General features: G+C 39.0%; 2 protein-coding genes across 2 annotated transcripts; both read right to left on the bottom strand.

The window, feature by feature from the left end:
• Positions 1-700: 700 nt before the first annotated feature.
• LOC110005027 (GTPase IMAP family member 9-like) lies at positions 701-4,121 on the bottom strand. Its single transcript, XM_020660482.3, has 2 exons — positions 3,981-4,121; positions 701-2,164 (listed from the first exon to the last, which is right to left on the bottom strand). Exons 1-2 carry the CDS (start codon positions 3,994-3,996, stop codon positions 1,299-1,301), a joined length of 882 nt encoding a protein of 293 aa, XP_020516138.1. The 5' UTR covers positions 3,997-4,121; the 3' UTR covers positions 701-1,298.
• A 2,451-nt stretch (positions 4,122-6,572) lies between these two features.
• LOC136178975 (GTPase IMAP family member 9-like) lies at positions 6,573-9,407 on the bottom strand. The gene is made up of 2 exons (XM_065953559.1): positions 9,253-9,407; positions 6,573-8,043 (listed from the first exon to the last, which is right to left on the bottom strand). Exons 1-2 carry the CDS (start codon positions 9,266-9,268, stop codon positions 7,169-7,171), a joined length of 891 nt encoding a protein of 296 aa, XP_065809631.1. The 5' UTR covers positions 9,269-9,407; the 3' UTR covers positions 6,573-7,168.
• Positions 9,408-15,002: the final 5,595 nt, after the last annotated feature.

Here is a 15,002-nt window from a genome sequence, read left to right as displayed (position 1 = left end):
TTCTCTATTTGCTGTCACTTTAACTAAACTTCATCTCAAAGGCAAAAAAAAATACTTCTTACTCCACTGAATTTATCAAAAATCTTTAGTTTGTCTGCTAGTTACTCCGATTCAGATTTAGATTCAGATTAATATTACAAAATATGATCAATACATACATTTTCAAATGTGTCATTGTGGGAATTCACATGGGTATCCATCCATTATCAGTACTGCATTTCCCATTCGGGGTCACTGGGGCTGGAATCGATCCCAGCTGTCATTGGGTGAGAGGCGGGGTTACACCCTGGACTGTTCCCCAGCCAATCACAGAGCTGACATATCGAGACAGACAACCAGACACACTCACATTCACACCTACGGGGAATTTAGAGTTACTAGTTAGCCTAACGAGCATGTCTTTGGACTGTGGGAGGAAGCCGTAGTACCCGGGGAGAACCCACACATGCACGGGGAGAACATGCAGACTCCACACAGAGAGGCTCCTGTCAGACGGGGATTCAAACCAGGACATTGTAATATAGATCTGTGTGTCGTCTGCGTAGTTATGATAACTTATTTAATTGTTTTCTATAATTTGAGCTAGTGGGAGTAATGTAGATGTTAAACAGAAGAGTCCAGAAATAATAATCTTTTATTTTGTTGATGAAACTGGATTCAGTCTCGTATCCCCTTTGGAAAAACAACAACAACTACACACTGTGTTACAACATTTTATTGAAATGATAAAGAAAGCACATTTTGGTTATTCACTTTGGCTCGAACACATTAACAAGATTTGTAGCATCCTCCAGTAAAAGAATAACAAACAACATTTACTTGAGAAAACCTCTTAATTTCTTAACTAACCTTAACCGGGTTACTTACAATATTTAATCAACGCTTAAGGATCTTTCTCTTAATGTTTACAACATTAACAACAACAGCAAGAAGCCACATGACACAATATGTGTATTTTTTTATAATGTAAAGGTATTAAGACATTATTAACATGTTAACTGACTTAAAACTTAAATGCTATACTGTATTTGAGATCATGATGAAAGAACGATTATTTGTGTAAAAGAATACCCTTTTAATATAGTAGGGGAAATGCCTCTGACCTCAGGGGGAATGTAAAATAGTCACAGGAAGGTGTTTATTTTGTCACTAAGTTTGTCCTCGCAGCAAAGATTCACCAAACATGTGTCTCGTGTGAAAGATAACATTCATTTTTGCAGAGTCAGATCAGTTTTAGACACTTAAATTGTAATGATGTTGAAGAATCATTTCAGCAATATTGAGCTGTTATTTTGTGTTCAATCTCTCACAGCTTTATAAACACGATAAAATTCCAACCCTATCTGAAGGATTTCCATTAAATATCTGAACAATGCAGGGCTGTTCTCTGCATCTCTTCTAGCTATTTTTTCAATCATCTCATTCAGTAAAAGGTTATTATCAAGTTGTTCGCCAACTGATGTTAATAATTTAGATAATTTCACCACTTCCTCCCTCTTTTTCCGCCTTTCCTCTTTCAGGATTCTCTGTTTCTCCTCTTCAATCGCCCTCTCTACCTTCTGAAACATCTCAGTGGTGTAATGGTTTCCTGTGTTCTTTTCTGTTATTTTTCTGATCTTGTTGAGCAGCTCAGTGACCTGAGAACTATCAGAGAGGTTGTTATCAAAGACGTGGTACTGGTCGTTACATTTGGCCACAAGCTCCTGCAGGTCTTCGCTTTCCTTCAAGATCTCTTCAATAGGTTGCCCTCTGAGCAGGTCACCATGGGTAAAGAGAACCATGCTGTATTTGTTTGCTTCCTCTCCAAAGATTTGCTGAATCTTCTCCACCGTCTTCTGTATTTCTTCTGTGAATCGTTCCAGTTTGATGACAATCAGAAAGATATGGGGTCCAGGAGAAGCATAAGCCATACACCGGACGATATTTGCACGTGTCGTCACTGCGTCAGTATTGGTGTCAAACAGCCCTGGAGTGTCGATGACAGAAACCTTCTGTCCATCCAGCTCACCATACGCCTTAGCGCAGCCTTCGGTCACAGATTTAAAGGAGAACCTTGATTTGAATTCTTCCTTTCCCAGGATGGTGTTCGCTGTGGCGCTCTTCCCAGCTCCGGTCTTCCCCACCATCACGATCCGGATCTCCTCATTATTGTACATGGTTGGTTCTGATTGGATGAGAGAAAGTAAAAGAACAACATTAAGGACTATATGTGTCCATTTGATTATCTATACATGATCTTATCCAATTATGCAGTTATTTGTGTTTTGTTTTTTTGAACAAATGGATTTCAGATTCAAAATTAAAACGTATCTGATCGCAGTAGACACGAGGTCCCAGCAAAAAAAAGTTTGGGAATGCTATGATATCCTACAAAACACAATTATATCGTACGACACATGAAGATATGGTACGATACAACCAAACTAAATTATACGACGCAACATGATGTGCATCCAGACTTCTTTGACTGGGGTGGCCCAACTGAGAAAGCGACTTATGCCGGAGCGGCATACTAAATGATATGATGCAACATGTGCAGTGGGGGGTCCAGACTTCTTTGACCGGGGTGGCCCATGTGAGGGATCTTCGAGTGTGTCACGATTTGATTGAGAATCTATTTTCTATTCAAAATGATTCTGGATTCATGATTCAAAGTCTATTTTTGAATTAGTACATATACTTCAGGATCTACTCCAGTCATCTGTGAGACTGGCTGAATTTCTTGCTGCTCCATTTGGCATTCTACAGAGTTAAAGAGCTAGCATTAGCACTTAGCAGGGAGTGACTGATTAGACAAAAAAATAATAATTGATTTTTGGAAGTTATGAATCTATTTAAAATATCAGAAACTAAAAATCTAGATTTTTACATAAATTATTTTTTTTCCCAACCTCTAGTGCATGGGCACACACTAATGAATATCCTTTCCCCCTTTTCTATTTCCACTAATAATGTCTACTTTAAAGGCAGGGTTGGTCATTTTCTAAAACTAGCATAATTTTGAAAGTAGCATTCCCTCAGTGCGCCGTCTGCACCCCTCCCCTCTGTGCTCCCTCTAAAGCCACGCCCCCTCACTTACATGCACAAGCACCATTGCTCCAGAAGCGGACCTCAGCTCATGCTTTGAGTGTGGGCTCGTGCAGTCATGGGGTCGAGAACGAGCAGGGAGACAGGGAGGCGTGATTGGTTCATCAGATTGGTACCTTGTGGCAGACATTGGTCAAAATTTGCTGCTTTGCTAAAGTGCTCATGATGGATTAAGCTGGGTCTTTGTAATATAGTCATAGGTAAGGTCTTTTAGCTGCTTTTTGTAAAGCGTCTTGAGATAACACTTGTTATGAATTGGCGCTATACAAATAAAGATTGATTGATTGATTGAAAGTTTTTACAGGCTAACAACTGCTACAGATGACAGATTTTCTCTCTGTTCCTTTTTCAGAGAACCTGAGTTATTAATGTCTGTCAGGACCTAAAGACAATTTACACCAAAATCTTAAAAAGTGTATCTGGAGAAAATGACCAACCCTGCCTTTAACTACTATCATAAAAGTATTTCTAATATTTATAAATCTGTGAATGTTTTTTTAACTTTACAAACTACACCATACTACGAATCCAGTCTAATACAATAAATCTCTATTTTTTTTTAAGATGATAAGTTCTGCTTAAAATTCTTTGAGAGAGCGTCACAGGTTAGTTTTAGACGCTCCATGCTGTTGAATCATACTGCAGATGTTTCCATTAATGTTCCCATTAAATTCATATCAGAGAGAATTGGCTGCGTTAAAGACAAACACAAAATGAGTTTTGGATTTCATCCCCCAGCCTGTTAGAAATTCTGAGGATTTGAGAAATATGTTTTCAATTTTAGCACCTTTAGAACAGTTTAATATTTGTGCATTATGAATCATGTAATGGTCCCTCTATAAAAATTAACTTAGATACAAGGTGTATGCTACTTTATAAATTAAATGACTTACCTTTACTGACAGCCATATTTGAGTGTTGGAGAGAGTAGCTGATGTGTTTCTAAGCTGAAGAAGAAAAGTTTTTAGTCTGTCTGTGGAAACACTTCCTTAAAACTGCACGGAGCCTCACCCTGTTCACCCCTTCCAGCAGCAACAAAATTGCTACTTTTTCTGAAATGGACGAAGTCCAAGTGAAATAAAACTGCCTTTATAGCCCTGACCTAACTGTGTCATAAACCAATGTTCAGACTGAGTTATGTTTCTCTCTTTTCAATATTATATATATACAGTGAAGGAAATAATTATTTGATCCCCTGCTGATTTTGTAAGTTTGCCAGATTTCAAAGAAGTGAGAGGTCTATAATTTTTATGGTACCTTTATTTTAACAAACAGAGACAGAATATATTTTAAAAAGTCCAGAAAAAAAAATTACATAAAGTTATAAATTAATTTGCATTTGATCGAAGGAAATAAGTATTTGATCCCCATGCAGAACATGACTTAGTACTTGGTAGAGTGACCCTTGTTGGCAAGCACAGAAGTCAGACGATTGTTGTAGTTGGTCACCAGGTTTGTACACATCTCAGGAGGGATTTTGGTCCTCTCCTTTTGCAGATCTTCTCCAAATTCTGAAGGTTTCGAGGCTGTCACTTTGGAACTCGAACTTTCAGCTCCCTCCACAAATTTTTTAAAGGATAAAGGTCTGGAGACTGGCTAGGCCACTCCATGACCTTAATGTGCTTCTTCTTGAGCCTCTGCTTTGTTGCCTTGGCCGTATGTTTCGGGTTGTTGTCATGCTGGAAGACCCATCCACGACCCGTCCTCAGTGCTCTGGCTGAGGAAAGGAGGTTCTTGTCCAAGATCTGACGGTACATGGCCCCATCCATCGGCCCCTCAATGCGTGAAGTTGTCCTGTACCCTTAGCAGAGAGACAGCCCCAAAGCATAATGTTTCCTCCTCCATGCTTGACGGTGTTCTTGGGTTGGTATTCAGCATTTCTCTCCCTCCAAACACAACAACTCCAGTTTATGCCAAAGAGTTGAATTTGGTCTCATCTGACCACACCACCTTCTCCCAAGCCTTCTCTGAATCATTTAGGTGTTCACTGGCAAACTTCAGACGGGCCAGTACATGTGCCTTCCTGAGCACGGGGACCTTGCGGGCACTGCAGGATTTCAATCCATTACGGCACAGTGTGTTCCCAATGGTTTTCTTGGTGACTGTGGTCCTAGCTGCCTTGAGATCATTACAAAGCTCCTCCCGTGTAGTTCTGGTCTGATTCCTCACCCTTCTCATGATCATCCTTGCCCTACGAGGCGAGATCTTGCATGGAGCTCCAGACAGAGGGCGATTGCTGGTTATTTTAAATTTCTTCCATTTTCTAATAATTGCACCAACAGTTGTCTCCTTCTCAACAAGCTTCTTGCTGATGGTCTTGTAACCCATTCCAGCCTTGTGCAGGTCTACAATCTTGTCCCTGATGTCCTTTGAAAGTTCTTTGGTCTTGCCCATGGTGGTGGAGTGGTTGGAAGGAAGAGCTTGATTCTGTTGACGTGTCTTTTTTACCCATAATGAGCAGTGATTAGGAGTACTTTAGGAGTTGGTTTGTAGGGGATCAAATACTTATTTCCTTCAATCAAATTCAAATTCATTTATAACTTTATACAATGTTTTTTTCTGGCCTTTTTTAAAATATTCTGTCTCTGTTTGTTAAAATAAAGGTACCATAAAAATGATAGACCGCTCACTTCTTTGTAATTGGTCAAACTTACAAAATCAGCAGGGGATCAAATAATTATTTCCTCCACTGTATATGTATATATTTTTTCACTTCTTTCATGTTTTCTTTGAGTTACTGACTTCTCTCTCTATTCAGGGAGTAACCTAGTGTTTCTCTATTTGCTGTCACTTTAACTAAACTTCATCTCAAAGGCAAAAAAAAATACTGAATTTACCACTACCAATACCACTGAATTTATCAAAAATCTTTAGTTTGTCTGCTAGTTACTCCGATTCAGATTTAGATTCAGATTAATATTACAAAATATGATCAATACATACATTTTCAAATGTGTCATTGTGGGAATTCACATGGGTATCCATCCATTATCAGTACTGCATTTCCCATTCGGGGTCACTGGGGCTGGAATCGATCCCAGCTGTCATTGGGTGAGAGGCGGGGTTACACCCTGGACTGTTCCCCAGCCAATCACAGAGCTGACATATCGAGACAGACAACCAGACACACTCACATTCACACCTACGGGGAATTTAGAGTTACCAGTTAACCTAACGAGCATGTCTTTGGACTGTGGGAGGAAGCCGTAGTACCCGGGGAGAACCCACACATGCACGGGGAGAACATGCAGACTCCACACAGAGAGGCTCCTGTCAGACGGGGATTCAAACCAGGACATTGTAATATAGATCTGTGTGTCGTCTGCGTAGTTATGATAACTTATTTAATTGTTTTCTATAATTTGAGCTAGTGGGAGTAATGTAGATGTTAAACAGAAGAGTCCAGAAATAATAATCTTTTATTTTGTTGATGAAACTGGATTCAGTCTCGTATCCCCTTTGGAAAAACAACAACAACTACACACTGTGTTACAACATTTTATTGAAATGATAAAGAAAGCACATTTTGGTTATTCACTTTGGCTCGAACACATTAACAAGATTTGTAGCATCCTCCAGTAAAAGAATAACAAACAACATTTACTTGAGAAAACCTCTTAATTTCTTAACTAACCTTAACCGGGTTACTTACAATATTTAATCAACGCTTAAGGATCTTTCTCTTAATGTTTACAACATTAACAACAGCAAGAAGCCACATGACACAATATGTGTATTTTTTTTATAATGTAAAGGTATTAAGACATTATTAACATGTTAACTGACTTAAAACTTAAATGCTATACTGTATTTGAGATCATGATGAAAGAACGATTATTTGTGTAAAAGAATACCCTTTTAATATAGTAGGGGAAATGCCTCTGACCTCAGGGGGAATGTAAAATAGTCACAGGAAGATGTTTATTTTGCCACCAAGTTTGTCCTCGCAGCAAGGATTCACCAAACATGTGTCTCGTGTGAAAGATAACATTCATTTTTGCAGAGTCAGATCAGTTTTAGACACTTAAATTGTAATGATGTTGAAGAATCATTTCAGCAATATTGAGCTGTTATTTTGTGTTCAATCTCTCACACCTTTATAAACACGATAAAATTCCAACCCTATCTGAAGGATTTCCATTAAATATCTGAACAATGCAGGGCTGTTCTCTGCATCTCTTCTAGCTATTTTTTCAATCATCTCATTCAGTAAAAGGTTATTATCAAGTGGTTCGCCAACTGATCTTAATAATTTAGATAATTTCACCAGTTTCTCCCTCTCTTTCCTCATTTCCTCTTCTTTCTCTTTCAGGATTCTCTGTTTCTCCTCTTCAATCGCCCTCTCTACCTTCTGAAACATCTCAGTGGTGTAATGGTTTCCTGTGTTCTTTTCTGTTATTTTTCTGATCTTGTTGAGCAGCTCAGTGACCTGAGAACTATCAGAGAGGTTGTTATCAAAGACGTGGTACTGGTCGTTACATTTGGCCACAAGCTCCTGCAGGTCTTCGCTTTCCTTCAAGATCTCTTCGATAGGTTGCCCTCTGAGCTGGTCACCATGGGTAAAGAGAACCATGCTGTATTTGTTTGCTTCCTCTCCAAAGATTTGTTGAATCTTCTCCACCGTCTTCTGTATTTCTTCTGTGAATCGTTCCAGTTTGATGACAATCAGAAAGATATGGGGTCCAGGAGAAGCATAAGCCATACACCGGACGATATTTGCACGTGTCGTCACTGCGTCAGTATTGGTGTCAAACAGACCTGGAGTGTCGATGACAGAAACCTTCTGTCCATCCAGCTCACCATACGCCTTAGCGCAGCCTTCAGTCACAGATTTAAAGGAGAACCTTGATTTGAATTCTTCCTTTCCCAGGATGGTGTTCGCTGTGGCGCTCTTCCCAGCTCCGGTCTTCCCCACCATCACGATCCGGATCTCCTCATTATTGTACATGGTTGGTTCTGATTGGATGAGAGAAAATAAAGGAACAACATTAAGGACTATATGTGTCCATTTGATTATCTATACCTGATCTTATCCAATTATGCAGTTATTTGTGTTTTGTTTTTTTGAACAAATGGATTTCAGATTCAAAATTAAAACGTAGCTGATCGCAGTAGACACGAGGTCCCAGCAAAAAAAGTTTGGGAATGCTATGATATCCTACAAAACACAATTATAGCGTACGACACATGAAGATAGTGTACGATACAACCAAACTAAATTATACGACGCAACATGATGTGCAGGGGCGGATCCAGACTTCTTTGACTGGGGTGGCCCAACTGAGAAAGCGACTTATGCCGGAGCGGCCCAAAAGTGGAAACGTTTTCAAAAAATTCTGACTTTGTGACTGATAAACTGTGAAACTGTGTCTCTACACTGCAATAAACATGTGTCTTACACATCCAGGAGTAAGGCTGCTTCATGCTGGCACTACTCTTTCAAATTCTGTCTTTTAATCACAACAATAAAACATCCCTGAAACATGGGAAAGATTCAGAAACATCTCAACCTACTACCAAAGCATGACCTTTTCTTACTTCTACCTTATCAGAGCATATTAAGCAAAGCATATCAAGATCATAATTCATGTTCACAACTTCCTAACTTTCAGCGTCTGTGCTCTCCTGCTCTCGGCTAATAAATGAACCAGTGGGAATTAATATTGTCTTCTTATTCACACTCAAGCATTGGATGCAACAAAGACAATTCAACAACTTCCTCTCTTTCTCCCAATAAGCAGTAATTAGGAGGGTATTTAGGAAACCGCCTAGTTACAAGTTACACCTACACACTACGAATCCAGTCTAATACAATAAATCCCTCTTTTTTTTAAGATGATAAGTTCTGGTTAAAATTCTTTGAGAGAGCGTCACAGGTTAGTTTTAGACACTCCATGCTGTTGAATCATACTGCAGATGTTTCCATTAATGTTCCCATTAAATTCATATCAGAGAGGATTGACTGTGTTAAAGACAAACACAAACTGAGTTTTGGATTTCATCCCCCAGCCTGTTAGAAATTCTTAGGATTTAAGAAATATGTTTTTCCATTGTAGCCCCTTTAGAACGGTTTAATATTTGTGCATTATGAATCATGTAATGGTCCCTCTATAAACATTAACTTAGATACAAGGTGTATGCTACTTTATAAATTAAATGACTTACCTTTACTGACAGCCATATTTGAGTGTTGGAGAGAGTAGCTGATGTGTTTCTAAGCTGAAGAAGAAAAGTTTTTAGTCTGTCTGTGGAAACACTTCCTTAAAACTGCACGGAGCCTCACCCTGTTCCCCTCTCCCAGAAGCATTTCTTCTTCTTCTTCTTCTTCTTCTTCTTCTTCTTTGGAATTTATTGGCAGCTGGCATCCAAAAAGTTGCATTACTGCCATCTGCTGGATTTAATTATTACTCACTTTTCTAAATCCTTCTCAATAAACCTAAACAAGCATCTTCGTCCTCTCCCTCTCTCCCCACACTCCAAAATACTTTTTAAATCTCTTCTTACGAGTCCCTCTCTCTCCATTTCTGACATCATGTTCTGTCTATGTGTTAAATACTTTCTACATTTAATAACTATGTTCAACTGTTTCTGCTAGATTGCATATCTCACAAAGACCAGATGAATGTTTTCCAGTGACATGTAGAGAGCTATTTAAATGACTGTGACTGATTCTTAACCTGGACATTACGACCTCCTCTCTTCTGTTGCTCCCTCTGTATTTTACTTTATCTATTTCCCTCTGAATTGAATATAAATGTCTTCCCTTTGTCTGATTGTTCCGATATTGTTGCCATTCCTGTTTAATTTTACTCCATGTGACTTGTTTCCCCTCTGACTGAGATCATTTGATATTAATATCAATCCTCTCTTTCTTTACAGCTTCCTTTGCCAACCTGTCCACCTTTTCATTTCCTGCTATACCTGAATGTTCTGGAACCCACATGAACATCACATCTGTCCCCTGTTTAACCACCTGGGAATGTGTAAATATGATTTCATATAATACATCTTGACGACTGTGAGATGATCCTGATTGAATACTGTATAAAGCGCTGACTGAATCACTGCATATCAGCACTTTCCTTCCTTTCATTTGCTCAACACATTCTAATGCAACTAAAATGGCGTACAACTCTACTGTGTACACGTTCAGGAAATCTGACGTTCTCTTCACTACTTCAACCTTGAACCTTTTGGGATAAACGCAGCGTATCCTGTTGCATTTGTCATCGGGTCTTTAGATCCATCTGTGAATACTTGTACATGATCTCCATATCTCTGTTCTATGTGTTCATAGAATTCACTAACTAAATCAACATTTCTTTTTCTTTCCTTTATCTTTAGTAACTCCAAGTCTACTTCAGCTGTCTCAAGCAGCCACATTGGAACTGGTGGCCATAAAACAGCTGGACTGATATCCTTGTCATACACTCCCATATCTCTCGCCACTCTATCCCCTATCCATCCAAAACTGGACTTTATTGTTCTCTCTTTTTCCCAGCAATCCTTTAACACTGATTTTGTTGGGTGACTATCTCCATGTCCTCTCAAGTTTAGCCAACAATTTGCTAATAGCTGTTTCCTCCTTAAACATAGTGGCATCTCTCCTACTTCTACCTGAAGTGCACATATTGGAGATGATTTCACTGCCCCAATGCATATCCTAAGAGCCTGTGCCTGAATCATTTCTAACTTTGCAAGTGTTGTCTTTGCTGCAGATCCATATACCACACTCCCATACTCAATCCTAGTTCTAATTAACGCCACATATATATATTTTAAGGCAGCAACATCAGCTCCCCAATCCATTCCTACAAGACATCTCATTACATTTATTACTTTTTTGCATTTATCAACAATAATCCTTATGTGTTCCTTCCATGTCAACCGGACATTAAAAAATACCCCTAAAAAACGAAATGAGTCAACTCGTTCTATCTTATTTCCAAACAATGTCAACCCAATATTCTCCCCAATTTTCTTTCGAGAAAAGAACATGATCTTTGTTTTTTCCACAGAAAATTCCAATCCCCACTTTAATCCCCACTTCTCAACTAAACTGATCCCTTTCTAAATTTTATTTACAATAAATTGTATATTCTTTCCTTTTTTCCACAATGCTCCATCTTCTGCAAACAATGATTTTCCTATATCTGTTGGGATATTATCAAATATATCATTTATCATAATTGAAAATAAAATCGGACTTATCACACTTCCCTGTGGTGTTCCATTCTCTACAACATACTTTTTAGAATCTAAAGTGTCATCAACTCGCGAATGAATATGGCCAGTTGCGCAACATCTGTAATGTCCGTGCTTTCATCAATTGCAACTGAAAACGCAATAAATGATTTTACTTTGTGCTTCAATTGGCTGTCCAAATCTGCCGAAAGATCAGAAATCCTGTCTGCAATTGTGTTTCTTGTCAGGCTGATATTTGCAAAAGCCTGACGCTTTTCAGGGCACACGAGCTCTGCAGCCTTCAGCATGCATGTCTTCACAAATTCACCATCACAAAATGGTTTTGAAGTCGTTGCAATTTCATAAGCAATAAGGTAGCTGGCTTTCACTGCAGCATCATTGATTTCTCTGCTGTGACTAAACACAGACTGCTGTTTCTTCAGACAGGCCAACAGTTCATTAACTTTATTTATTCTCTGTTGTCCTTGCAAGTGGTGGTATTTGTCAGCATGAAGGGTCTCATAGTGGCGCCGAAGGTTGTATTCTTTCAGCACTGAAACATGCTGTGAGCACACCAAACACACAGGTTTCCCATTTACTTCCGTGAATAAAAAGGACGATGACCATTTTTCTTGGAAAACTCTGCACTCTGTGTCCACTTTTCGTCTTTTTGACATTTTGGGGCAATGAGAGTGCCAAAGCGCATAATGTTGAAAGTATAAGGCAGAACGACAAGGTAGCTCCGGGCAAGCCGTACTACCTGTTTATACTTGCTCCCTGCTCAGCCCCGGTATAAAGTTTGCTTGCTTAACATAATTGCTATTGCGACATCTAGTGGACACATTTAGAACAGCAGTTTCTTTCATTGAAAAATAGCAGCTCATTTTACGTTACATTCCAAATGACTTCCAGTTACACACAATTGTCCAGTAGTTCAATGTACGACAAATTAATCAGTGCCAGCCAATGCAATCCATGTAATGCTAGGAAGGATTTTTATAAAAAAAATATTTATTTATCTATTTTTTTTTACAATACTGTACTTCACAAAATCATCTCGCGGGCCGGATTAAACCCGTTCACGGGCCTGATCCGGCCCGCGGGCCGTACGTTTGACACCCCTGCTCTAAATGATTATTTTACTATTTCTACTGAAAAATAGTTACCGTAAAATCCAGAGTATAAGACACACTTTTAATACCTATTTTTTTGTCTTAAAAGTTGGCTGCGTCTTACACACCGGTGGGACCAATATACCAGTACAAAATACTGAAACATGCACCGTCATTACAGCGGGTGCAGCAGCCACTATCACTGTAACCTGACGTGATTAAAAACACATCCCCATTCAGTGTGTATTGAAAGCTGAGTGCACGCTGTGCTGGAAAAGACAGCGACACAGACCAGGCTGGCTGCGCAACTTTTTCCACATCTTTTCTCCCTCACGAGGTCATAATCATGCATTTACAGAAACAGTGGTATAATGTTCCATAAATAAACCTTGTGCAGCGCTCTTTTGATTGAAAGAGTCCTATATTAAAGTTAAAGAGTGAGCAGCGGAGTCGGGCAGCGCGACTTGCAAGCTGACAGGTCTGTGTCTCACAACTTTCCCTGCAGGCTGACAACACAACTACCGTACTGTAGCTAGTAGGAGCGCAAACTCCCGAAAGTGAAAACAGACAGAACTAAAGAATGACACAGCTGTTTTTTTTCTCTCAAAGAGACCTTAAAAACAGGGTGCGTCTTATACACCGGTGAGACTTATATTCCGGATTTTACGGTATTTGGAAAACCACTTAAGTTACACCTACACACTAAATTCTGTTATAATTTAAAAGCCAAACATAATTTGTGCCAGTGTATGAAGTCTTGAAAACCCCAACAGATACAAGGTTTAAGCTACTTACTAATAAAGCAGCTTTCTGTGATTACTGGTGTTATGATCATTGTGATAACAGCTGGGTGGAGTGAGGGCTAGTGTACGGATTCACGGATTCCTTTTATTTAAATACAGATATTTATTAAATATGAATAATATTGGTATTTAACAATTAAATTTAACACTGACTCTGTGCTATTTGGTTATTGTTGACTGAGGGAACCCATCCAGGGTGGTGTCCCGTTGTTATTAATTCAGATGAATAGTTTTGATAAGTAATATTAATACAAATTATTCATATTAATTTAATAGCGAAGTTGACTACATTAAAACCCAAACATAGTTTGTGCCCACGTATGAGGTCTTCAAAACGCCAACAGATACAAGGTGTATGTTACCTTGTAAATTAAATGTACTGACTTACCTTTACTGACAGCCATATTTGGGTGTTGGAGAGAGTAGCTGGTGTGTTTCTAAGCTGAAGAAGAAAAGGTTTTAGTCTGTCAGTGGAAACACTTCCTTATAACTGCACGGAGCCTCATCCTGTTCACCCCTCCCAGCAGCATTTACAAGAAGTGACTACGTTTCCCCGAAATGAACAAAGAGGAGGTGAAACCAAACTGCCTTAGCCCTCCCCTTATTGGACATGACAACATGATCTTATGTGAAGATAGACACAAACGTTTAATAAACAGATAGTAAAATATCATATGATATTATGTCCATGAATAGTTATGACAAGCCTTACTAATCACTCTGGGGCAGGGGTGTCTAACTCATTTTAGCTCAGGGGCCACATGGAGGATAATCTATTCCCAAGTGGGCCAGACCAGTAAAAATATGGCATGATTAAAAATAACGACAATTTCAGATTGTTTTCTTTGTTTTAATTTGGTCCAAAATAGTACAAGCACATTCAGAAAATGTATACATCACAAATAATCCTATTGCAAAAACACTTCAAATAAGTCGAAAATTGTGCAAAGTGTGCAATTTCAAGAACAATACCTCAGCGATTGGAACTTAAACTTCGTCTCAGTGTATCTACAAAGGCACACAACTTTGAGTCTCAGCCTATCTGAGATTGAACAAAATACAAACATCTCTTCTAGGTATCAAATACTTAATTTTGTCATTTCCACATATTAATCCTGGGCTAACCAAACCATACAAACTGAGGTAGAAACTATTCAATAAGGTTGAGTTACTCCTTGCCTTGTAGGCTACACTATTTATTGATAGAAAAATAAAAGCTGTGCATCAATCAAACTTATGAACTGAAGTGACTGACATTATTATAGTAAATCCCACACGATTCACTTTCATTAAATCTCCACAGAAGACGTTCATGTTCACATCTATATCAGGGTGCAGTGTCTCATGCAGCATTTTTAAGTGGGGTTACCCACTGTTTATTTTACTCCTGAAACCTGGCATCTTTTAGCTTTCACAAGTGCATCAATATCAGGCGTCACATCCTGAGTGGCAGCCAATTTCAGAATTTCAATCAAGTGCTTGTGCGTGAGCTTTGAGCGCAGCTTTGTTTTTTTTTTTTTTAATTTTTTACAATACTGTACTTCACAAAATCATCTCGAGGGCCGGATTAAACCCGTTCGCGGGCCTGATCTGATACGTTTGACACCCCTGCTCTAGGGGGGGGGGGTGTCAGTCAGACATGTAGTGGAAAAATACTGTGCTTACTTATGCTGTTTATCTGTGACCGTACATAACCTCAGTCACACTGACTTCAGGGTTCCCACTCTTTTCCATAGATCCTTTTCCAGGACTTTTCCAGGACATTTTCAGCGATGATGAAGTTGGTATGACAGTCTGTGATCTTGTGACACCAACA

Source organism: Labrus bergylta, chromosome 4, assembly GCF_963930695.1.
Source record: "Labrus bergylta chromosome 4, fLabBer1.1, whole genome shotgun sequence".
Taxonomy (NCBI): domain Eukaryota; kingdom Metazoa; phylum Chordata; class Actinopteri; order Labriformes; family Labridae; genus Labrus; species Labrus bergylta.
The sequence above is the reverse complement of the archived record's forward strand: the minus strand, read 5'-3'. Positions and strand labels throughout refer to the sequence as shown.